This window comes from Bufo bufo, chromosome 4 (genome assembly GCF_905171765.1).
Source record: "Bufo bufo chromosome 4, aBufBuf1.1, whole genome shotgun sequence".
NCBI lineage: Eukaryota > Metazoa > Chordata > Amphibia > Anura > Bufonidae > Bufo > Bufo bufo.
In genome coordinates, this window is record NC_053392.1 from 634,839,559 (window position 1) to 634,864,478 (window position 24,920).

A 24,920-nucleotide genomic window follows, 5' to 3' on the forward strand; every position below is an offset into this window, starting at 1 on the left:
CTACAACCATCACCAGTCAGCACCAGCCTGGGACTAATCACTATCAATCAACTACAACCATCTCCAGTCAGCACCAGCCTGGGACCAATCACCGTCAATGAAAAACCACAACCATCTCCAGTCAGCTCCTCCCAGGGGCCAATTACAGTCAGTCAATCCACTACAACCATCAGCAGACAGCACCAGCTTGGGACCAGTCACCATCAGATATGAGCGAAGTTTTGTAAAATTCGATTTGGCCGTACTTTGCCAAGAAATTTGATTCTTTCCAAATTAATGTCACAAATTGAAGGAGAAAATGAATAATATATAGTACAATGCCACCTGACTATGTCAGACACTACATACCTAAATGTTATGCATGTGTACACATTCCAAAGGTGGAGGTAGAACTCACTTGGGTGAGGGGCTATAGATTAGACAGGATGAAGAAAGTATTGGTAATGGATGGCAGAGAAGAACATGGAGAAAGCACGCGTGGTCTATGCATGGATATGTCCAATGGGGTGGCAGAGAGAGTTTACCCTATCCAATGAGGATGAGACATGTACGGAATAGGATGGCTATGTGTAAGACAATGGGGCCTCTCCCCCTTTGAGCATTTTCTTTTATGTGACTGAAGCGGTTAATGCTCCCGACTACACGCAATAAACCTTATTCTTCCTGAAGACTGCGTTTTCTGACTGGTATTTCACAACATTTCTTGGTGACCCCGACGTAATCTCAGCAGTGCAGGCCGTGCGCAATTTACAGGTAAGCAGACACCTTGCTTTGCTAAAGTCTGTCCACCGTGTTTTTCCCAGGGGCCACCATAGTTCAGGTGAAGAAAAATAATAGTTTCCCCATTCTGAGGAAGAGTAACGCTTATTAATAGAAGATTTATGTTTGGAAATGAGTAACCTTTAAGAGAAGAAAAGGGTAACAGACAGGTTCACGTCACTGCTGTCCAAGTCTAATATTGGATTAGATAACTTTTTAATTAATGATTAATTGGTTAAAATAATTTTAATCCAATTTAGATTAGATTTGGTTCTAAATCCCAAAAGAGAATGAGAAACGGGTAACAGACAGGTTCACGTCACTGCTGTCCAAATCTAAAATGGGATTGGATACATTTTTAATTAATTAATGATTAATTGGTTAAAATAATTTGGTTCTGTGAGGCTGAGAGCATTGAAACCAATTACCGGCATCCTCACTGGCCACAGAGCGTCCAGGTTTTTAAAGGCTTTAATTACCGCGATCCGCATTATTGCCGGTCGCGGTAATTAGCCGCAAGTCTATGGTGTTTGAAACCGCAGAGACCTGCCGTCCATGAAGCCCGCTGCCCGTGCGAGTGGGCTCCATGTTTGCCTATCGTTAGAGCGTGTGTCAAAAAGGTTAAATGTAATATTGGGTAAATATTGTTCTTTCATTGTGTTGTAGGTTTTATCTGATGGACGTCAGGAACGCCTGGAGGCTTCTTGCCAATTACTTTTACTTTAAACATTTGGGAGAATTAGGTGATGAATGTTTTATTTGTAGAAACAATGAGGACCCTGACAGGACTCTGGATAAAACATTTGTTTGAAGCTCCAATGAATATTTTATGTTGAAAAGTGTCGTGTCTAAAGGGGCCCTTTGTTTGATGTTGGTATTGTGCGTTACATGTTGTATGTCATATATGTGTCTGGTTAGGACCAGTGCTCCGGTAAACACCACAGCAGAAGTGACTTAGGACACCCCCGGGGGGTGCGGATGAGTGATGTAAGAGGGAGCAGGAAAAGGTAGTGGACTTCCAATAACTCCTCGTTACTGATACACGGTCCTATAGGCAGGAAAAACCTTCTTCTCATTCTTGTATCTAACCCAAAGCCTGAGATTTCTCCAGTGCAGTAAGAGACAAGCAATGAGTGAAACTCTTGAACTCTTTGTGAGCACATGTCTACTATAGGTCTCTGTACAAGTAGAAAGTTCCCTCATCAGCAGCACCTTGAAGGACAACCAATCAGGTGGGAGGATGAGTTACCCGAGTATTTGCATCAACAGAACATGGGGGGGAATATTACTTTTCCAATAAATAACACAGACTTCCAGTTTCTTGTAGATGGTTTCAGGTTCTTCAAAGATGGATCATCTCGGACAGGATATGCTGCCTCTACCAAAAATGATGTTGTCAAGTAAGAAGCGCTCCCTCCAGCAAGGTCACTGGCTGAGGTCTGTAAGACGGCTGAGGGTAAGACTGCTAACAGTAATAGAGATTCTAGGTATCCCCCATTATTATCGTGTAATCTGGAGGAGCAGAGATGTTGTTGGATCCATGGGTGAGCCCATCAATCATGAATGGTGAGTGTGTGACAGATGCCCCGATGCTGCCTGAGGAGGTGAAGGGGGTTAAAGTACAAGCCCACACTAGGCTATCACCTGAAGCCTGCTGGAAGTGGAAGTCTATGTGATACTGGTTTAGGGCCAGGAGATTCCAAAATGGGAGTCTTTTCAGAAACAGGCTACATATGAAAAAATGGAAGGAAAAAGCAGAAGTGATGAGTGAGAAAACTGCCGTAAGAGGGCCCTCTACTCAATCAGGGTGGATTCAGAGCATGGGCACAAGACTGTGTGATGGGGTTCGGTGGTGGCTCCTGGCTCCAACAATGCTGCCACCAGGTTGGTATGCCGGCTATAATAATGATGGGAGAACTGTGGGCGCTCCAGGGAGGCATCTTTCCCATTTCTGGGACTGCAGATGGAATGCATTCAGTTACCAGAGGTGGGACAGTGTGGATATGTCCCTGTCTGTATTCATCTCTTTCCGGGATATTCAAAGACCTGTAGCAAAGGCTACTGCTAGGAAGATGCTGGCTGATGTGGTATACTGACACGGGCTTCCAGAGGGAACTCACAGAAGTAATGTGTGAAATTATGGAAACATTGGGTAAAGTGGAACGCTAGAATAATGAGATGTTATCAAAAGATCAAGGGAAAAGGTCTTTTATAGAACGTCTCTCCATAGCTCTCTGTAGGATCATGTCTCGTCACCGTATGAGATATTCTTGGGCTATATTATCTAGGACAGGGCTATAGTATCTCCAACAGGCCCAGATACTGTATGTTGGATCTTATTACCTATTGTTTTGGCCCATAAGGATCAGAGGCACCAACGTGGGGAAGTATTCTACACTTTGCACAAGATACAGGCAGTACTTGTAGTCCGTGTCACGACCCGAGGATGTGGATCATCTGATAGAGGACGAGGAATAAGCCCAATATTGCGGACTGCTGACTCCCAGTCAGGACACTGGTGTTTATACCAGTCACCCAGAAACTGCAGGAGTGTGTACAGAGTCCAACAAAGGCAGAGTAACGGAACAGAAGACCTGGGTGCGGCGGTATGCTGGTGGGTGCCTGCTCCCCTGCGAGGTAGGCATGCGAGACATAAGGAAAAGTTTGAATCCCAGATTTGATGGTGACTTCCAAGAGCAGCTAATCACTTCAAAATGAGTGAAGTGTTTGAAGGAGAACCCACCTGAGACACACCGACCATTACGAATACATCTGTAACTAAAGGGAACCAGCGGGAGAGTCTGCCGTCTCTGCATTGTGCTGCTTAGTGGACAATACATTTATTAGTCATCGTATGGGACTGTAAAAATGAGGAGTTTGTACAGACTGTTCAAATACTCCTGTCACTGAGGAGGAGCCGATGACACCAGATTGCTGGAATTGTATACTGTACAATGGGAATAAGGGGGCAAACACCAGTTGTGTGCTGTAGGTGGTCAAGGCTCGTCGGTGAGTGGAAGTCTGACGTAGAAGATCGTCCAAACATTCATTTACTTCAGTAATGCAACGTAAAAGGTGACGCTAACATACGAGACTCGTTACAGGCAAAGCGAGATACTTCAGGCCTTTATTCGTATAATTTGGAGGATTATGGCTTACAGCTTATGAAACCCCAAAGTCACAATCTCAGAAAATTCGAATATTACATGAAATCAATAAAAAAAAGGATGTTAAATAGAAAAATGTAGGAGCTCTAATCATCATCAGTCTAATCATGCCTATGTACTCAGCACTTGGTTTGGACCCATCAGTGCGGCGTGGAGGCTTCCAGCCTATGGCACTGCTGAGGTGTTATGGAAGACCAGGACGCTTCCAGCCTATGGCACTGCTGAGGTGTTATGGAAGACCAGGACGCTTCCAGCCTATGGCACTGCTGAGGTGTTATGGAAGACCAGGACGCTTCCAGCCTATGGCACTGCTGAGGTGTTATGGAAGACCAGGACGCTTCCAGCCTATAGCACTGCTGAGGTGTTATGGAAGACCAGGACGCTTCCAGTCTATGGCACTGCTGAGGTGTTATGGAAGACGAGGACGCTTCCAGCCTATGGCACTGCTGAGGTGTTATGGAAGACCAGGACGCTTCCAGCCTATGGCACTGCTGAGGTGTTATGGAAGACCAGGACGCTTCCAGCCTATGGCACTGCTGAGGTGTTATGGAAGACGAGGACGCTTCCAGCCTATGGCACTGCTGAGGTGTTATGGAAGACCAGGACGCTTCCAGCCTATGGCACTGCTGAGGTGTTATGGAAGACCAGGACGCTTCCAGTCTATGGCACTGCTGAGGTGTTATGGAAGACCAGGACGCTTCCAGCCTATGGCACTGCTGAGGTGTTATGGAAGACGAGGACGCTTCCAGCCTATGGCACTGCTGAGGTGTTATGGAAGACCAGGACGCTTCCAGCCTATGGCACTGCTGAGGTGTTATGGAAGACCAGGACGCTTCCAGCCTATGGCACTGCTGAGGTGTTATGGAAGACCAGGACGCTTCCAGCCTATGGCACTGCTGAGGTGTTATGGAAGACCAGGACGCTTCCAGCCTATGGCACTGCTGAGGTGTTATGGAAGACCAGGACGCTATCAGCCTATGGCACTGCTGAGGTGTTATGGAAGACCAGGACGCTTCCAGCCTATGGCACTGCTGAGGTGTTATGGAAGACCAGGACACTATCAGCCTATGGCACTGCTGAGGTGTTATGGAAGACGAGGACGCTATCAGCCTATGGCACTGCTGAGGTGTTATGGAAGACGAGGATGCTATCAGCCTATGGCACTGCTGAGGTGTTATGGAAGACTAGGACGCTTTAGCCTTCAGCTCTTCTGCATTATTCGGTCTCATGTCTCTCATCCTTCTCTTGGCAATGCCCTACAGATTCTCTATGGGGTTCAGGTTCTGGAAGGAAGCATGAAGTGCTCCAAAATCTCCTGGCAGACGGCTGCGTGGACTCTGGACCTAATGAAGCACAGAGGACAGACACCAGCAGATGACATGGCTCCTCAAATCAACACAGACTGTGGAAACTTCACACTGGACTTCAAGCATCTTGCATTGTGCGCCTCTCCATTCTTCCTCCAGACTCTGGGTCCTTGGTTTCCAAATGAGATGCAAAAGTTGCTCTCATCAGAAAATAGGACTTTGGAGGGTGTCAATGATGGTTTTCTGCACAACTGTCCGGTCAGCAGTCTGTCCCATGATTGTGATTCCTACTGACAGAGACAATGTAAAGGCTCAGGAACCCTCTGCAGGTGTTATGGATTCATTAGCTGACTAGAAGGCGACACTGAGCCAAGAATATTCAACCTTTTCACAATATCCAAATTTTCTGAGATTGTGACTTTGGGGTTTCATAAGCTGTAAGCCATAATCATCCAAATTATACGAATAAAGGCCTGAAGTGTCTCGCTTTCCATGTGACGAGTCTCATATGTTAGTGTCACCTTTTAAGTTGCATTACTGAAATAAATGAACTTTGCACCATATTCGAATTTTTCGATTTTCACCTGTATGTCTCATGTATTTTCAGGCTTAGGTGTATGCAGATGAAGGAACATTTCTAGGTATCGTAGAAGTATGTGGACCCTGATAGTATTACAGTAGGGTTGAGTAATAGTAACCACTTTGAAGAGAATTTATGGTAGTGAGCACTCCACATAACGGATCGTGTTGGCTTTGTGTGCTATGGCCTAATGCAGCAGGAAGGCAGAAAGTGGCGAGGTCAGAAGAGAAGTCACATAGACGGAGGGCTTCTTGGGAGTCAGGAGGGCAAATGCAACCATAGGAGATGGCAGTAGAGGAACTTTGGGTGAATTCCACCAAGTATCAAGAAGGGAGTGAAATATCTTCTGTTAAGAGGTCTGCATTTACAGGTGTATGGATGGGAGCGATAGCGAGAACGGTACAGAACGAGGTCATCGTTTTCAAAACAATGGGTGGTTTCCTTACACTAGAGGTTTGCTTGGAAAGGATAACGTTTGGGGACAAACACATGAAGGAATATTTGAGTCAAGGGACTGCTGTACTGATGGATGTAGATTGGCGTATACCAGACTCCCTGGTCAGGTGTGTGCTCAATGGTTAAATTAATCCACCCCTTGTTGGTAATCCCCAAGCATGCATGGGTTCCAGGTGAGCGTGTGCGAATTCGGAAAAGTCCATATTTTGCTTCAGAGAAGGTTCCAGATGACTAACATTTTTTTCAAAAGTTGAAGTCTTTTAATGGGAAATGGATCCAGAAGAACAGGTACGAGCTATTAAAGGTCAGATGAGGAGCTCAGAGGCCCGAGACTGGCAGCGGCACAGAACCGCTATGCTCTCGATAGGATTCTCGCTTCTCAAGGAGGAGTTTGTGCAGTTATTGGAGACTCTTGCTGAACCTCCATCCCAGCGAATGACGATGAACAATATGGGACGCTTGTTAGGGCCACCGAGCACCTCCATTCAATGAATAAGCAAGTGATTAAGGAGGCTGGAGTCACAGGTGACTGGTTCTCGGGTCCTTGAATCATCCCATTACTGGAGACGCTTGCATGTGCTCCACTACTGTTATTGTGTCTCGTAGGCCTATTGTTGTTTTCATCTTCTAAAAGCCCCCACGATGCTCGCCTAGCCACCTGTTGCTTCCAAAGAAGTCAAGGATCAGGAATGTGGACTTTGCTCATGGGATGAGAACATCAGATACTGAACGGCAGTGTGAGGGTGACATTGATGTCAGTATCTGGGGGGGGGGGGGGGTGTTGGGAAAACCAATCCCTGGGGGAAATGGAGGAGAAAATAAAAAATATATAGTATATAGCCGCCCGATTATGCCAGACACTGCATTCCCAAATCTTATGTGTGTGTACACATTGCTAAGGTGGGGGAAGCACTCACTTGGGGAGGGCTATAGATTAGACAGGATGTAGAAAGTATTGATAGCAGAGAAGAACGCGTTGTCCATGCATGGTTATATGCAATGGGGTGGCAGAGAGAGTTTACCCTATCCAATGAGGATGAGACATGTACGGAATAGGGTGGCCATGTATGACACAATGGGGCCTCTCCCACTGTCAGCTTTCTCCTTTGTGCTACTGAAGCGGTTAATGCTCCTGACTAGCCGCAATAGACCTTATTCCAGAACAGAATCGCTATTAATCAGGCATACCCAGGGCGCTCTGCCTAATCATATTCATCCCACTTGGTGGTCCAATCTTAGTGTGAAGGCTTGGAACTTAAACTGGGACCAGTCACCGTCAGTCCAATCAGCTACAACATCACAAGTCAGGATCAGCCTGGGACCAGTCACCGTCAGTCTAATCAGCTACAACCATCACCAGTGAGCCCCAGCCTGGGACCAGTCACCATCAGTCCAATCAGCTACAACCATCACCAGTCAGCCCCAGCCTGGGACCAGTCACCGTCAGTCCAATCAGCTACAACCATCACCAGTCAGCCCCAGCCTGGGACCAGTCACCGTCAGTCCAATCAGCTACAACCATCACCAGTCAGCCCTAGCCTGGGACCAGTCACCGTCAGTCCAATCAGCTACAACCATCACCAGTCAGCACCAGCCTGGGACCAGTCACCGTCAGTCCAATCAGCTACAACCATCACCAGTCAGCCCCAGCCTGGGACCAGTCACCGTCAGTCCAATCAGCTACAACCATCAGCAGTCAGCCCCAGCCTGGGACCAGTCACCGTCAGTCCAATCAGCTACAACCATCACCAGTCAGGATCAGCCTGGGACCAGTCACCATCAGTCCAATCAGCTACAACCATCACCAGTCAGCCCCAGCCTGGGACCAGTCACTGTTAGTCCAATCAGCTACAACCATCACCAGTCAGCCCCAGCCTGGGACCAGTCACCGTCAGTCCAATCAGCTACAACCATCACCAGTCAGCCCCAGCCTGGGACCAGTCACCGTCAGTCCAATCAGCTACAACCATCACCAGTCAGCCCCAGCCTGGGACCAGTCACCATCAGTCCAATCAGCTACAACCATCACCAGTCAGCCCCAGCCTGGGACCAGTCACCGTCAGTCCAATCAGCTACAACCATCACCAGTCAGGATCAGCCTGGGACCAGTCACCGTCAGTCCAATCAGCTACAACCATCACCAGTCAGCCCCAGCCTGGGACCAGTCACCGTCAGTCCAATCAGCTACAACCATCACCAGTCAGCCCCAGCCTGGGACCAGTCACCGTCAGTCCAATCAGCTACAACCATCACCAGTCAGCCCCAGCCTGGGACCAGTCACCATCAGTCCAATCAGCTACAACCATCACCAGTCAGCCCCAGCCTGGGACCAGTCACCGTCAGTCCAATCAGCTACAACCATCACCAGTCAGGATCAGCCTGGGACCAGTCACCGTCAGTCCAATCAGCTACAACCATCACCAGTCAGCCCCAGCCTGGGACCAGTCACCGTCAGTCCAATCAGCTACAACCATCAGCAGTCAGCCCCAGCCTGGGACCAGTCACCGTCAGTCCAATCAGCTACAACCATCACCAGTCAGCCCCAGCCTGGGACCAGTCACCATCAGTCCAATCAGCTACAACCATCACCAGTCAGCCCCAGCCTGGGACCAGTCACCGTCAGTCCAATCAGCTACAACCATCACCAGTCAGCCCCAGCCTGGGACCAGTCACCATCAGTCCAATCAGCTACAACCATCACCAGTCAGCCCCAGCCTGGGACCAGTCACCGTCAGTCCAATCAGCTACAACCATCACCAGTCAGCCCCAGCCTGGGACCAGTCACCGTCAGTCCAATCAGCTACAACCATCACCAGTCAGCCCCAGCCTGGGACCAGTCACCGTCAGTCCAATCAGCTACAACCATCACCAGTCAGCCCCAGCCTGGGACCAGTCACCATCAGTCCAATCAGCTACAACCATCACCAGTCAGCCCCAGCCTGGGACCAGTCACCGTCAGTCCAATCAGCTACAACCATCACCAGTCAGGATCAGCCTGGGACCAGTCACCGTCAGTCCAATCAGCTACAACCATCACCAGTCAGCCCCAGCCTGGGACCAGTCACCGTCAGTCCAATCAGCTACAACCATCAGCAGTCAGCCCCAGCCTGGGACCAGTCACCGTCAGTCCAATCAGCTACAACCATCACCAGTCAGGATCAGCCTGGGACCAGTCACCATCAGTCCAATCAGCTACAACCATCACCAGTCAGCCCCAGCCTGGGACCAGTCACCGTCAGTCCAATCAGCTACAACCATCAGCAGTCAGCCCCAGCCTGGGACCAGTCACCGTCAGTCTAATCAGCTACAACCATCACCAGTGAGCCCCAGCCTGGGACCAGTCACCATCAGTCCAATCAGCTACAACCATCACCAGTCAGCCCCAGCCTGGGACCAGTCACCGTCAGTCTAATCAGCTACAACCATCACCAGTGAGCCCCAGCCTGGGACCAGTCACCATCAGTCCAATCAGCTACAACCATCACCAGTCAGCCCCAGCCTGGGACCAGTCACCGTCAGTCCAATCAGCTACAACCATCACCAGTCAGGATCAGCCTGGGACCAGTCACCGTCAGTCCAATCAGCTACAACCATCACCAGTCAGCCCCAGCCTGGGACCAGTCACCGTCAGTCCAATCAGCTACAACCATCACCAGTCAGGATCAGCCTGGGACCAGTCACCATCAGTCCAATCAGCTACAACCATCACCAGTCAGCCCCAGCCTGGGACCAGTCACCGTCAGTCCAATCAGCTACAACCATCAGCAGTCAGCCCCAGCCTGGGACCAGTCACCGTCAGTCCAATCAGCTACAACCATCACCAGTCAGCCCCAGCCTGGGACCAGTCACCGTCAGTCCAATCAGCTACAACCATCACCAGTCAGGATCAGCCTGGGACCAGTCACCATCAGTCCAATCAGCTACAACCATCAGCAGTCAGCCCCAACCTGGGACCAGTCACCGTCAGTCCAATCAGCTACAACCATCACCAGTCAGCCCCAGCCTGGGACCAGTCACCGTCAGTCCAATCAGCTACAACCATCACCAGTCAGGATCAGCCTGGGACCAGTCACAGTCAGCCCAATCAGCTACAACCATCACCAGTCAGCCCCAGCCTGGGACCAGTCACCATCAGTCCAATCAGCTACAACCATCACCAGTGAGCCCCAGCCTGGGACCAGTCACCGTCAGTCCAATCAGCTACAACCATCACCAGTCAGGATCAGCCTGGGACCAGTCACCGTCAGTCCAATCATCTACAACCATCACCAGTCAGCTCCAGCCTGGGACCAGTCACCATCAGTCCAATCAGCTACAACCATCACCAGTCAGCCCCAGCCTGGGACCAGTCACCATCTGTCCAATCAGCTACAACCATCACCAGTCAGGATCAGCCTGGGACCAGTCACCATCAGTCCAATCAGCTACAACCATCACCAGTCAGCCCCAGCCTGGGACCAGTCACCGTCAGTCCAATCAGCTACAACCATCACCAGTCAGCCCCAGCCTGGGACCAGTCACCGTCAGTCCAATCAGCTACAACCATCACCAGTCAGGATCAGCCTGGGACCAGTCACCGTCAGTCCAATCATCTACAACCATCACCAGTCAGCACCAGTCTGGGACTAAGCCACCAGTCAACCAGCACTTAGCGGTCATTAGGGGGGTTTTGGCAAGGTTAATAATAAAATACTGACGCCAACAAGTTAGTCAGCACCAGTCTCCAACAGGCAACCAGTACCAGCCAATAGCATGAATACAGAGTGGAAAGCGGGGACAAAAGGGTAACAGAAGAGGGGAAGAAAGATCCCACATTTATATAGGGGGAGGGGAAGAATCCTGCAGCCATACACCTAACAATTAGCACAATTTTTCACACTAATATAACGATCCCTTACACTAACCCTAATGATCCCTCAAACTAACCCTAATGATCCCTCACACTAACCCTAATGATCCCTCACACTAACCCTAATGATCCCTCACACTAACCCTAATGATCCCTCACACTAACCCTAATGATCCCTCACACTAACCCTAATGATCCCTCACACTAACCCTAATGATCCCTCACACTAACCCTAATGATCCCTCACACTAACCCCAATGATCCCTCACACTAACCCTAATGATCCCTAAAACTAGAGGAACAATCCTTCACACTAATGCAAAAAGGTTCAAGGAATCCAGCTCCACTTCGATAAAGGAATCTTTATTTTGCTTGTGGTGAAATCACATCCAATTGTGGTTACAAAAAGTCTTGTCTACGCGTTTCGGGCTACCAGAGACAATTACTCATGACTCATGAGTAAGGGCTGGAATGGTCTCTGGTAGACCGAAACGCGTAGACAAGACTTTTTGTAACCACAATTGGATGTGATTTCACCACAAGCAAAATAAAGATTCCTTTATCGAAGTGGAGCTGGATTCCTTGAACCTTTTTGCATTTGTACTACACAGGCCTGACACGGGTTTCCGTGCTCACAGGTGGAGGAGGGGCAGGAGAGAGCTGCTGAACTTTCCTTTTTACTACTTAATCCTTCACACTACTATAACTGTGGCGAAACCAACCTCGCCACTGGGTTTTGGAGAGGCCTGTTTATCAGCCTCTTGCCTCAGGATTATGGCCCATGCTAACTTTTAAACCCCTGAACCTATTCAAGTGAATTTTGGATAGGTTTGTCCCCAAGTTATACTGTTTAAATTGATGTAAGTTATATGTATGGCCAATGTAAACTCACAAAGTTGTGACAATTTATAATAAGTGTAACTTGTCAGCTTGGGAGGAATATGCTGGGTGTGTTTCTATTGTGCCATTGTCCCATTGTGTGTTTAAATGGTGATGTCTGTCCTGTTGTCCCCACATGTGTATTGGCGATTTCCCTTTGTCCTGAGAGATAATTGGATTGCTCCTCGGTTGTCTCCGGGACAGAGAGGAGGAAACCATGATGCATTGTGGGGATATGTTGTATCTGTCCTGTGTCGCAGTCTCCCTTCTGGTCCTCTGGGGGCGTGAACGATTGGTTGCTGTACTTACATTGTATGTGTTGTAAATTACTGATTGGTTGTATTTCAAACCCCTGTGGGCAGTACTATGTTTGTTTTTTGTGAATAAAAGAGGCTGTACTTGAAGTACAGTCTGACCACTGCTTGACCCTCAACACGGAGCCTTGTCTCGTTATTAAGGGGATCCGCTGTATGCTGTTAGAGACTGATTGCCAGAAGTGTAAGCTGATTCCTGTTCGTCTGCTAGCAGCTATTCGTGAGGTTCCAGTTTGGAGCGCTACTTTGTATCCAGTTCTGGAGTTTGGTGTCCTGCAGTAGCTGTGCCTGTCTCTCAGAAAAGGGGCACATCGCCTAAACGGATTTTAACCCCTTGTCTGCTGAAACAGTCTGTTACAATAACGATCCCTCACACTAACCCTAACGATCCCTCACACTAACCTAATGATCCCTCAAACCAACGTAGTGATCCCTCAAGCTAGCGGAACGATCCTTCACACAATATTTCTTCAACCTAGTGGAAAATTCACAATAATAGATCTCTATCAAAAGATCCCAGGTTCTAGCCCCCTATGAGGGTAATGGTATTTATGTAAAACAAAAACAAAAAAACATAAAAGTATTAAGAGTTTAAATCACCCCCTCCCAATTTTACATATAAAAATATATTAACAGTAAAAAAATAAATGAACATTTAGGTATCGCTGCGAAAACATCTGAACTATTAAAATATTTTTAAAAAAATTGTGTGCGGTGTAAGTCCTAACGGGAAAAAAATGAAAAACACACGATTCTCCATTTCTTAGTCACCTTGTGTCCCCCAAAAACAGAGCTCAGTGGATGGAAATGCAAAAAAAACTTACGGCTGTCAGAAAATGGTGATGCAAAGAAATTTTTGATTTTTTAAAAGGTTTCTATCTTTTTAAAAGTAGTAAAACAAAATAAAACCTATATAAGTTTGGTGTCGCTGTAATTGTATTCTACCCGCAGAATAAGGGCGTCATGTCATTTTTAGTGCAAAGTGATCGCCATAATGTCAAAACCCCAAAAACCTTGTCAGAATTTTGTTCTGGGGTTTTTTTCTTTTTTTTTTTTATCGCTGCCCCCCCAAAATTTCCCCCCCCTATTTTCCAATACAAGAGATGAGAAATTAAATGGTGCCATTAAAAATACAACTTGTCCCTCAAAAAATAAGCCCTCATATGGCTATGTGAATGGGAAAAAACCCGAAAATGGTCTTTGTCTTGAAGGGGTTAAGCTCAGATTTGAACCTAGCCTTAGACCCAGTGAACGGCAGCAGAGGAACAGATAGCCGGAGGTCACCGTAACCAACACAGCCGGACAGGGCACAACTGACCGGGATCCAGCCACTTTCTAGCACTGTCTATGTGGATCTGGCGGTGCCCGGTGGTATCCAACTGTTTTCGATACGGTAACTACGGTCCTCTGTTCCTCTGCCGGATTGCCCTAGGACAGTGGTAGGCAACCTCCGGCTCCCAGCTGTTGTGAAACTACAACTCCCAGTATGCATACTTGCTCTGCTCTTCTAAGAACTCTCATAGAAATGAATGGAGCATGCTGGGAATTGTAGTTTCACAACAGCTGGGAGCCGGAGGTTGCCTACCCCTGCCCTAGGACAATCATGACAATAGGGTAGGAGCCGGGGGGTCTTGTGAGTGGTTGGTGTGGTTCAGCCATTTGTCACCTGCACCGCCTCGGACTCCATGGTCTTCTTTAAGATCTGGATATCCTCAGCTGTAGGGGTGTCGGTCTCCATGCAGCAGATCAGGCTGAAAGCAGGAGGAGAATTAAACATTGTGTACTGAGGAGAGAGAGAAGAGAAAGCCTGTATGAGAGATTACCGGGAGGCTGGCCACACGCGCCGCACTCACTACACCCCCACCTGTGGGTTTAGCATCGCCATTTCCTCAATCCGATTCCACATTTCTGCTCGCTCTCTTCCTCTAATCTTCCCCCTGGAGAAGAAGACAACAAAAAACCGGGCAGGAGACCGAGCCAAGATATCAACCTAGTCAGTCGTCTATCCATAGAATAGAGGCTGAGGGCTGAGGCTCATGCTGCCCCTTCATCCAATCTCCGTGGGACTGCAGGAGATGGGCAAGTACCCAGGTGCCCCCAGTCACATACTTACCCTTCATCCTGATATCATGGCACAAGCTCTCTAAAGAGCATCTGTCAGCAGTTTAGTACCTGGCTGACCTGGTACGTGTGCGCTCGGCAGCTGAAGTCATCCGTGTTGGTCCCATGTTCATATGTGGCCGCATTGCAGAGAAACATGATACTTAATATACGCAAGTCAGCACATAGGAGTTGCCGTTACAGGGGGTCATGAATATCCGGTAGGTGGGGTTCCACCTCCCCCCCCACCCCCCCCCCCCAATGCCAATCAGACGTTTGCAGAATTTCTAGCATGAGGCACACAACTCAGTGGAAGGAGCTGTGGCGCTCTGGTTGGCGGGAGGTACTAGGAGTCGGAACCCTGCCCATAGGTCTACAATATTTCCAGAGCATGGACACCTTCGGGACAAGTTTAGTAATTATTGTATTTTACTCATTTTGGTCTAAAAATTGTTTTTCTGATTGGTCTTTCTTAAAACTTGAACAGTTTCTGATGAAGCTTTCATGTTAAGAGAAGCTTAACCCTGGTCTCGGAACTTCTGTGGAGGCCACACAGTCCTCAGTCTGCAGAGAGTGTTCATGAGCCAGCAGGAGGTCAGAGATAAGGGGTGCGCAGGGAGACTTCAGAGCAGTTATTTGGTGGAGTCACTGTGAGGCTACGTGCACACGGCTCTGTAACATCCCTGCATAAGGAAACCCTTTCCCATGGCAGAGAGGAGACAGCGGTGGTGCCCAACTGATTAGCCATAGACCCCAGCACACGCTGCCCTATAAATACACACACAGTATGGGGGGCGCCGGCCAACTTGGGCAAAGTATTGGCGTCGTTAACTATTTTAAGGTGAGACAAGGCAGAGGAATGGGTCATTAGAAGGGGCAGGGGAATGGGCAGGAAAGGGTTATGTCATGAGACAGACACAAACCTACTAATATCTCTGACTTACTGAATCTATCTTCATTTCACCAAACTCACCACCTTGTTACCCTGTTACCCTCCATTACACTCTCTCCTTCTCTCGCCCCGTTACCCTCCATTACACTCTCTCCTTCCCTCGCCCTGTTACCCTCCATTACACTATCTCCTTCCCTCGCCCTGTTACCCTCCATTACACTCTCTCCTTCTCTCGCCCCGTTACCCTCCATTACACTCTCTCCTTCTCTCGCCCCGTTACCCTCCATTACACTCTCTCCACATCAGCCCCTCTCTCCTTCCCTCACCCTGTTACCCTCCATTACACTCTCTCCACATCAGCCCCTCTCTCCTTCCCTCACCCTGTTACCTCCATTACACTCTCTCCACATCAGCCCCTCTCTCCTTCCCTCACCCTGTTACCCTCCATTACACTCTCTCCACATCAGCCCCTCTCTCCTTCCCTCACCCTGTTACCTCCATTACACTCTCTCCACATCAGCCCCTCTCTCCTTCCCTCACCCTGTTACCCTCCATTACACTCTCTCCACATCAGCCCCTCTCTCCTTCCCTCACCCTGTTACCCTCCATTACACTCTCTCCACATCAGCCCCTCTCTCCTTCCCTCACCCTGTTACCTCCATTACACTCTCTCCACATCAGTCCCTCTCTCCTTCCCTCACCCTGTTACCCTCCATTACACTCTCTCCACATCAGCCCCTCTCTCCTTCCCTCACCCTGTTACCTCCATTACACTCTCTCCACATCAGCCCCTCTCTCCTTCCCTCACCCTGTTACCCCTCCATTACACTCTCTCCACATCAGCCCCTCTCTCCTTCCCTCACCCTGTTACCCTCCATTACACTCTCTCCACATCAGCCCCTCTCTCCTTCCCTCGCCCTGTTACCCCTCCATTACACTCTCTCCACATCAGCCCCTCTCTCCTTCCCTCACCCTGTTACCTCCATTACACTCTCTCCACATCAGCCCCTCTCTCCTTCCCTCACCCTGTTACCCTCCATTACACTCTCTCCACATCAGCCCCTCTCTCCTTCCCTCACCCTGTTACCTCTCCATTACACTCTCTCCACATCAGCCCCTCTCTCCTTCCCTCACCCTGTTACCTCTCCATTACACTCTCTCCACATCAGCCCCTCTCTCCTTCCCTCACCCTGTTACACCTCCATTACACTCTCTCCACATCAGCCCCTCTCTCCTTCCCTCACCCTGTTACCCTCCATTACACTCTCTCCACATCAGCCCCTCTCTCCTTCCCTCTCCCTGTTACCCTCCATTACACTCTCTCCACATCAGCCCCTCTCTCCTTCCCTCACCCTGTTACCTCCATTACACTCTCTCCACATCAGCACCTCTCTCCTTCCCTCACCCTGTTACCCTCCATTACACTCTCTCCACATCAGCCCCTCTCTCCTTCCCTCACCCTGTTACCCTCCATTACACTCTCTCCACATCAGCCCCTCTCTCCTTCCCTCACCCTGTTACCTCCATTACACTCTCTCCACATCAGCCCCTCTCTCCTTCCCTCACCCTGTTACCCTCCATTACACTCTCTCCACATCAGCCCCTCTCTCCTTCCCTCTCCCTGTTACCCTCCATTACACTCTCTCCACATCAGCCCCTCTCTCCTTCCCTCTCCCTGTTACCCTCCATTACACTCTCCCCACATCAGCCCCTCTCTCCTTCCCTCACCCTGTTACCTCCATTACACTCTCTCCACATCAGCCCCTCTCTCCTTCCCTCATCCTGTTACCCTCCATTACACTCTCTCCACATCAGCCCCTCTCTCCTTCCCTCACCCTGTTACCTCCATTACACTCTCTCCACATCAGCCCCTCTCTCCTTCCCTCACCCTGTTACCCTCCATTACACTCTCTCCACATCAGCCCCTCTCTCCTTCCCTCACCCTGTTACCCTCCATTACACTCTCTCCACATCAGTCCCTCTCTCCTTCCCTCACCCTGTTACCTCCATTACACTCTCTCCACATCAGCCCCTCTCTCCTTCCCTCACCCTGTTACCTCCATTACACTCTCTCCACATCAGCCCCTCTCTCCTTCCCTCACCCTGTTACCCTCCATTACACTCTCTCCACATCAGCTCCTCTCTCCTTCCCTCACCCTGTTACCCTCCATTACACTCTCTCCACATCAGCCCCTCTCTCCTTCCCTCACCCTGTTACCTCCATTACACTCTCTCCACATCAGCCCCTCTCTCCTTCCCTCTCCCTGTTACCCTCCATTACACTCTCTCCACATCAACCCCTCTCTCCTTCCCTCACCCTGTTACCTCCATTACACTCTCCACATCAGCCCCTCTCTCCTTCCCTCTCCCTGTTACCTCCATTACACTCTCTCCACATCAGCCCCTCTCTCCTTCCCTCGCCCTGTTACCTCCATTACACTCTCTCCTTCCCTCGCCCTGTTACCCTCCATTACACTCTCTCCTTCTCTCGCCCCGTTACCCTCCATTACACTCTCTCCACATCAGCCCCTCTCTCCTTCCCTCTCCCTGTTACCTCCATTACACTCTCTCCACATCAGCCCCTCTCTCCTTCCCTCGCCCTGTTACCTCCATTACACTCTCTCCTTCCCTCGCCCTGTTACCCTCCATTACACTCTCTCCTTCTCTCGCCCCGTTACCCTCCATTACACTCTCTCCTTCTCTCGCCCCGTTACCCTCCATTACACTCTCTCCACATCAGCCCCTCTCTCCTTCCCTCACCCTGTTACCCTCCATTACACTCTCTCCACATCAGCCCCTCTCTCCTTCCCTCACCCTGTTACCTCCATTACACTCTCTCCACATCAGCCCCTCTCTCCTTCCCTCACCCTGTTACCCTCCATTACACTCTCTCCTTCCCTCACCCTGTTACCCTCCATTACACTCTCTCCACATCAGCCCCTCTCTCCTTCCCTCACCCTGTTACCCTCCATTACACTCTCTCCTTCCCTCACCCTGTTACCCTCCATTACACTCTCTCCACATCAGCCCCTCTCTCCTTCCCTCACCCTGTTACCCTCCATTACACTCTCTCCACATCAGCCCCTCTCTCCTTCCCTCACCCTGTTACCCTCCATTACACTCTCTCCACATCAGCCCCTCTCTCCTTCCATCACCCTGTTACCCTCCATTACACTCTCTCCACATCAGCTCCTCTCTCCTTCCCTCACCCTGTTACCCTCCATTACACTCTCTCCACATCAGCCCCTCTCTCCTTCCCTCACCCTGTTACCTCCATTACACTCTCTCCACATCTGCCCCTCTCTCCTTCCCTCACCCTGTTACCTCCATTACACTCTCTCCACATCAGCCCCTCTCTCCTTCCCTCACCCTGTTACCTCCATTACACTCTCTCCACATCAGCCCCTCTCTCCTTCCCTCACCCTGTTACCTCCATTACACTCTCTCCACATCAGCCCCTCTCTCCTTCCCTCACCCTGTTACCCTCCATTACACTCTCTCCACATCAGCCCCTCTCTCCTTCCCTCGCCCTGTTACCCTCCATTACACTCTCTCCACATCAGCCCCTCTCTCCTTCCCTCACCCTGTTACCTCCATTACACTCTCTCCACATCAGCCCCTCTCTCCTTCCCTCACCCTGTTACCTCCATTACACTCTCTCCACATCAGCCCCTCTCTCCTTCCCTCACCCTGTTACCCTCCATTACACTCTCTCCACATCTGCCCCTCTCTCCTTCCCTCACCCTGTTACCCTCCATTACACTCTCTCCACATCAGCCCCTCTCTCCTTCCCTCACCCTGTTACCTCCATTACACTCTCCACATCAGCCCCTCTCTCCTTCCCTCACCCTGTTACCTCCATTACACTCTCTCCACATCAGCCCCTCTCTCCTTCCCTCACCCTGTTACCCTCCATTACACTCTCTCCACATCAGCCCCTCTCTCCTTCCCTCACCCTGTTACCTCCATTACACTCTCTCCACATCAGCCCCTCTCTCCTTCCCTCACCCTGTTACCTCCATTACACTCTCCACATCAGCCCCTCTCTCCTTCCCTCACCCTGTTACCCCTCCATTACACTCTCTCCACATCAGCCCCTCTCTCCTTCCCTCGCCCTGTTACCCCTCCATTACACTCTCTCCACATCAGCCCCTCTCTCCTTCCCTCGCCCTGTTACCCTCCATTACACTCTCTCCACATCAGTCCCTCTCTCCTTCCCTCGCCCTGTTACCCCTCCATTACACTCTCTCCACATCAGCCCCTCTCTCCTTCCGTCACCCTGTTACCCTCCATTACACTCTCTCCACATCAGTCCCTCTCTCCTTCCCTCGCCCTGTTACCCCTCCATTACACTCTCTCCACATCAGCCCCTCTCTCCTTCCGTCACCCTGTTACCCTCCATTACACTCTCTCCACATCAGTCCCTCTCTCCTTCCCTCGCCCTGTTACCCCTCCATTACACTCTCTCCACATCAGCCCCTCTCTCCTTCCCTCACCCTGTTACCCTCCATTACACTCTCTCCACATCAGTCCCTCTCTCCTTCCCTCACCCTGTTACCCTCCATTACACTCTCTCCACATCAGCCTCTCTCTCCTTCCCTCACCCTGTTACCTCCATTACACTCTCCACATCAGCCCCTCTCTCCTTCCCTCACCCTGTTACCCCTCCATTACACTCTCTCCACATCAGCCCCTCTCTCCTTCCCTCGCCCTGTTACCCCTCCATTACACTCTCTCCACATCAGCCCCTCTCTCCTTCCCTCACCCTGTTACCCTCCATTACACTGTCTCCACATCAGCCCCTCTCTCCTTCCCTCACCCTGTTACCCTCCATTACACTCTCTCCACATCAGCCCCTCTCTCCTTCCCTCACCCTGTTACCCCTCCATTACACTCTCTCCACATCAGCCCCTCTCTCCTTCCCTCACCCTGTTACCTCCATTACACTCTCTCCACATCAGCCCCTCTCTCCTTCTCTCACCCTGTTACCCTCCATTACACTCTCTCCACATCAGCCCCTATCTCCTTCCCTCACCCTGTTACCTCCATTACACTCTCTCCACATCAGCCCCTCTCTTCTTCCCTCACCCTGTTACCCCTCCATTACACTCTCTCCACATCAGCCCCTCTCTCCTTCCGTCACCCTGTTACCCTCCATTACACTCTCTCCACATCAGCCCCTCTCTCCTTCCCTCTCCCTGTTACCTCCATTACACTCTCTCCACATCAGCCCCTCTCTCCTTCCCTCACCCTGTTACCTCCATTACACTCTCTCCACATCAGCCCCTCTCTCCTTCCCTCACCCTGTTACCCTCCATTACACTCTCTCCGCATCAGCCCCTCTCTTCTTCCCTCACCCTGTCACCCTCCATTACACTCTCTCCACATCAGCCCCTCTCTCCTTCCCTCACCCTGTTACCTCCATTACACTCTCTCCACATCAGCCCCTCTCTCCTTCCCTCACCCTGTTACCCTCCATTACACTCTCTCCACATCAGCCCCTCTCTCCTTCCCTCACCCTGTTACCTCCATTACACTCTCTCCACATCAGCCCCTCTCTCCTTCCCTCACCCTGTTACCCTCCATTACACTCTCTCCGCATCAGCCCCTCTCTTCTTCCCTCACCCTGTCACCCTCCATTACACTCTCTCCACATCAGCCCCTCTCTCCTTCCCTCACCCTGTTACCCTCCATTACACTCTCTCCTTCCCTCGCCCTGTTACCTCCATTACACTCTCTCCACATCAGCCCCTCTCTCCTTCCCTCACCCTGTTACCCTCCATTACACTCTCTCCACATCAGCCCCTCTCTCCTTCCCTCACCCTGTTACCCTCCATTACACTCTCTCCACATCAGCCCCTCTCTCCTTCCCTCACCCTGTTACCCTCCATTACACTCTCTCCACATCAGCCCCTCTCTCCTTCCCTCGCCCTGTTACCCTCCATTACACTCTCTCCACATCAGCCCCTCTCTCCTCCACTCGCCCTGTTACCCTCCATTACACTCTCTCCACATCAGCCCCTCTCTCCTTCCCTCACCCTGTTACCCTCCATTACACTCTCTCCACATCAGCCCCTCTCTCCTTCCCTCACCCTGTTACCTCCATTACACTCTCTCCACATCAGCCCCTCTCTCCTTTCCTCACCCTGTTACCCTCCATTACACTCTCTCCACATCAGCCCCTCTCTCCACATCAGCCCCTCTCTCCTTCCCTCACCCTGTTACCCTCCATTACACTCTCTCCTTCCCTCGCCCTGTTACCCTCCATTACACTCTCTCCTTCCCTCGCCCTGTTACCCTCCATTACACTCTCTCCTTCCCTCGCCCTGTTACCCTCCATTACACTCTCTCCTTCCCTCGCCCTGTTACCTCCATTACACTCTCTCCACATCAGCCCCTCTCTCCTTCCCTCACCCTGTTACCTCCATTACACTCTCTCCACATCAGCCCCTCTCTCCTTCCCTCACCCTGTTACCCTCCATTACACTCTCTCCACATCAGCCCCTCTCTCCTTCTCTCACCCTGTTACCTCCATTACACTCTCTCCACATCAGCCCCTCTCTCCTTCCCTCACCCTGTTACCTCCATTACACTCTCTCCACATCAGCCCCTCTCTCTCCTTCCCTCACCCTGTTACCCTCTATTACACTCTCTCCACATCAGCCCCTCTCTCCTTCCCTCACCCTGTTACCCTCCATTACACTCTCTCCACATCAGCCCCTCTCTCCTTCCCTCACCCTGTTACCCCTCCATTACACTCTCTCCACATCAGCCCCTCTCTCCTTCTCTCACCCTGTTACCCTCCATTACACTCTCTCCACATCAGCCCCTCTCTCCTTCCCTCACCCTGTTACATCCATTACACTCTCTCCACATCAGCCCCTCTCTCCTTCCCTCACCCTGTTACCCTCCATTACACTCTCTCCACATCAGCCCCTCTCTCCTTCCCTCACCCTGTTACCTCCATTACACTCTCTCCACATCAGCCCCTCTCTCCTTCCCTCACCCTGTTACCTCCATTACACTCTCTCCACATCAGCCCCTCTCTCCTTCCCTCGCCCTGTTACCCTCCATTACACTCTCTCCACATCAGCTCCTCTCTCCTTCCCTCACCCTGTTACCTCCATTACACTCTCTCCACATCAGCCCCTCTCTCCTTCCCTCACCCTGTTACCTCCATTACACTCTCTCCACATCAGCCCCTCTCTCCTTCCCTCACCCTGTTACCCTCCATTACACTCTCTCCACATCAGCCCCTCTCTCCTTCCCTCACCCTGTTACCTCCATTACACTCTCTCCACATCAGCCCCTCTCTCCTTCCCTCACCCTGTTACCCTCCATTACACTCCCTCCACATCAGCCCCTCTCTCCTTCCCTCGCCCTGTTACCCTCCATTACACTCTCTCCACATCAGCCCCTCTCTCCTTCCCTCACCCTGTTACCCTCCATTACACTCTCTCCACATCAGCCCCTCTCTCCTTCTCTCGCCCTGTTACCCTCCATTACACTCTCTCCTTCCCTCGCCCTGTTACCCTCCATTACACTCTCTCCACATCAGTCCCTCTCTCCTTCCCTCACCCTGTTACCCTCCATTACACTCTCTCCACATCAGCCCCTCTCTCCTTCCCTCACCCTGTTACCCTCCATTACACTCTCTCCACATCTGCCCCTCTCTCCTTCCCTCACCCTGTTACCCTCCATTACACTCTCTCCACATCAGCCCCTCTCTCCTTCCCTCACCCTGTTACCCTCCATTACACTCTCTCCACATCAGCCCCTCTCTCCTTCCCTCACCCTGTTACCCTCCATTACACTCTCTCCACATCAGCCCCTCTCTCCTTCCCTCACCCTGTTACCCTCCATTACACTCTCTCCTTCCCTCGCCCTGTTACCCTCCATTACACTCTCTCCTTCCCTCGCCCTGTTACCCTCCATTACACTCTCTCCTTCCCTCGCCCTGTTACCCTCCATTACACTCTCTCCTTCCCTCGCCCTGTTACCCTCCATTACACTCTCTCCACATCAGCCCCTCTCTCCTTCCCTCACCCTGTTACCTCCATTACACTCTCTCCACATCAGCCCCTCTCTCCTTCCCTCACCCTGTTACCCTCCATTACACTCTCTCCACATCAGCTCCTCTCTCCTTCCCTCACCCTGTTACCCTCCATTACACTCTCTCCACATCAGCTCCTCTCTCCTTCCCTCACCCTGTTACCCTCCATTACACTCTCTCCACATCAGCCCCTCTCTCCTTCCCTCACCCTGTTACCTCCATTACACTCTCTCCACATCAGCCCCTCTCTCCTTCCCTCACCCTGTTACCCTCCATTACACTCTCTCCACATCAGCCCCTCTCTCCTTCCCTCGCCCTGTTACCCTCCATTACACTCTCTCCACATCAGCCCCTCTCTCCTTCCCTCGCCCTGTTACCCTCCATTACACTCTCTCCACATCAGCCCCTCTCTCCTTCCCTCGCCCTGTTACCCTCCATTACACTCTCTCCACATCAGCCCCTCTCTCCTTCCCTCACCCTGTTACCCTCCATTACACTCTCTCCACATCAGCCCCTCTCTCCTTCCCTCGCCCTGTTACCCTCCATTACACTCTCTCCACATCAGCCCCTCTCTCCTTCCCTCACCCTGTTACCTCCATTACACTCTCTCCACATCAGCCCCTCTCTCCTTCCCTCACCCTGTTACCTCCATTACACTCTCTCCACATCAGCCCCTCTCCTTCCCTCACCCTGTTACCTCCATTACACTCTCTCCACATCAGCCCTTCTCTCCTTTCCTCACCCTGTTACCTCCATTACACTCTCTCCACATCAGCCCCTCTCTCCTTCCCTCGCCCTGTTACCCTCCATTACACTCTCTCCACATCAGTCCCTCTCTCCTTCCCTCACCCTGTTACCCTCCATTACACTCTCTCCACATCAGCCCCTCTCTCCTTCCCTCGCCCTGTTACCTCCATTACACTCTCTCCACATCAGCCCCTCTCTCCTTTCCTCACCCTGTTACCTCCATTACACTCTCTCCACATCAGCCCCTCTCTCCTTCCCTCATCCTGTTACCTCCATTACACTCTCTCCTTCCCTCGCCCTGTTACCCCTCCATTACACTCTCTCCACATCAGCCCCTCTCTCCTTCCCTCGCCCTGTTACCCTCCATTACACTCTCTCCACATCAGCCCCTCTCTCCTTCCCTCACCCTGTTACCTCCATTACATTCTCTCCACATCAGTCCCTCTCTCCTTCCCTCACCCTGTTACCTCCATTACACTCTCTCCACATCAGCCCCTCTCTCCTTCCCTCACCCTGTTACCTCCATTACACTCTCTCCACATCAGCCCCTCTCTCCTTCCCTCACCCTGTTACCCTCCATTACACTCTCTCCACATCAGTCCCTCTCTCCTTCCCTCACCCTGTTACCTCCATTACACTCTCTCCACATCAGCCCCTCTCTCCTTCCCTCTCCCTGTTACCCTCCATTACACTCTCTCCACATCAGCCCCTCTCTCCTTCCCTCACCCTGTTACCTCCATTACACTCTCTCCACATCAGCCCCTCTCTCCTTCCCTCACCCTGTTACCCTCCATTACACTCTCTCCACATCAGCCCC

General features: G+C 51.0%; 1 protein-coding gene across 2 annotated transcripts in view; it reads right to left on the reverse strand.

Moving 5' to 3' along the window:
* The window catches only part of PPP2R5D (protein phosphatase 2 regulatory subunit B'delta), a 41,196-nt gene that overhangs the window by 2,666 nt on the left and 13,610 nt on the right, over positions 1–24,920 (reverse strand). The window contains exons 2-3 of one of the 2 annotated variants that reach the window (XM_040430916.1): positions 14,176–14,248; positions 13,978–14,094 (exon numbers count right to left, since the gene is read on the reverse strand). In XM_040430916.1, coding sequence (XP_040286850.1) covers positions 13,978–14,094; positions 14,176–14,248 — 190 coding nt within the window. Of the gene's footprint in view, positions 1–13,977; positions 14,095–14,164; positions 14,249–24,920 lie in introns of both variants that reach the window. The other variant, XM_040430917.1, reaches the window with a different exon arrangement.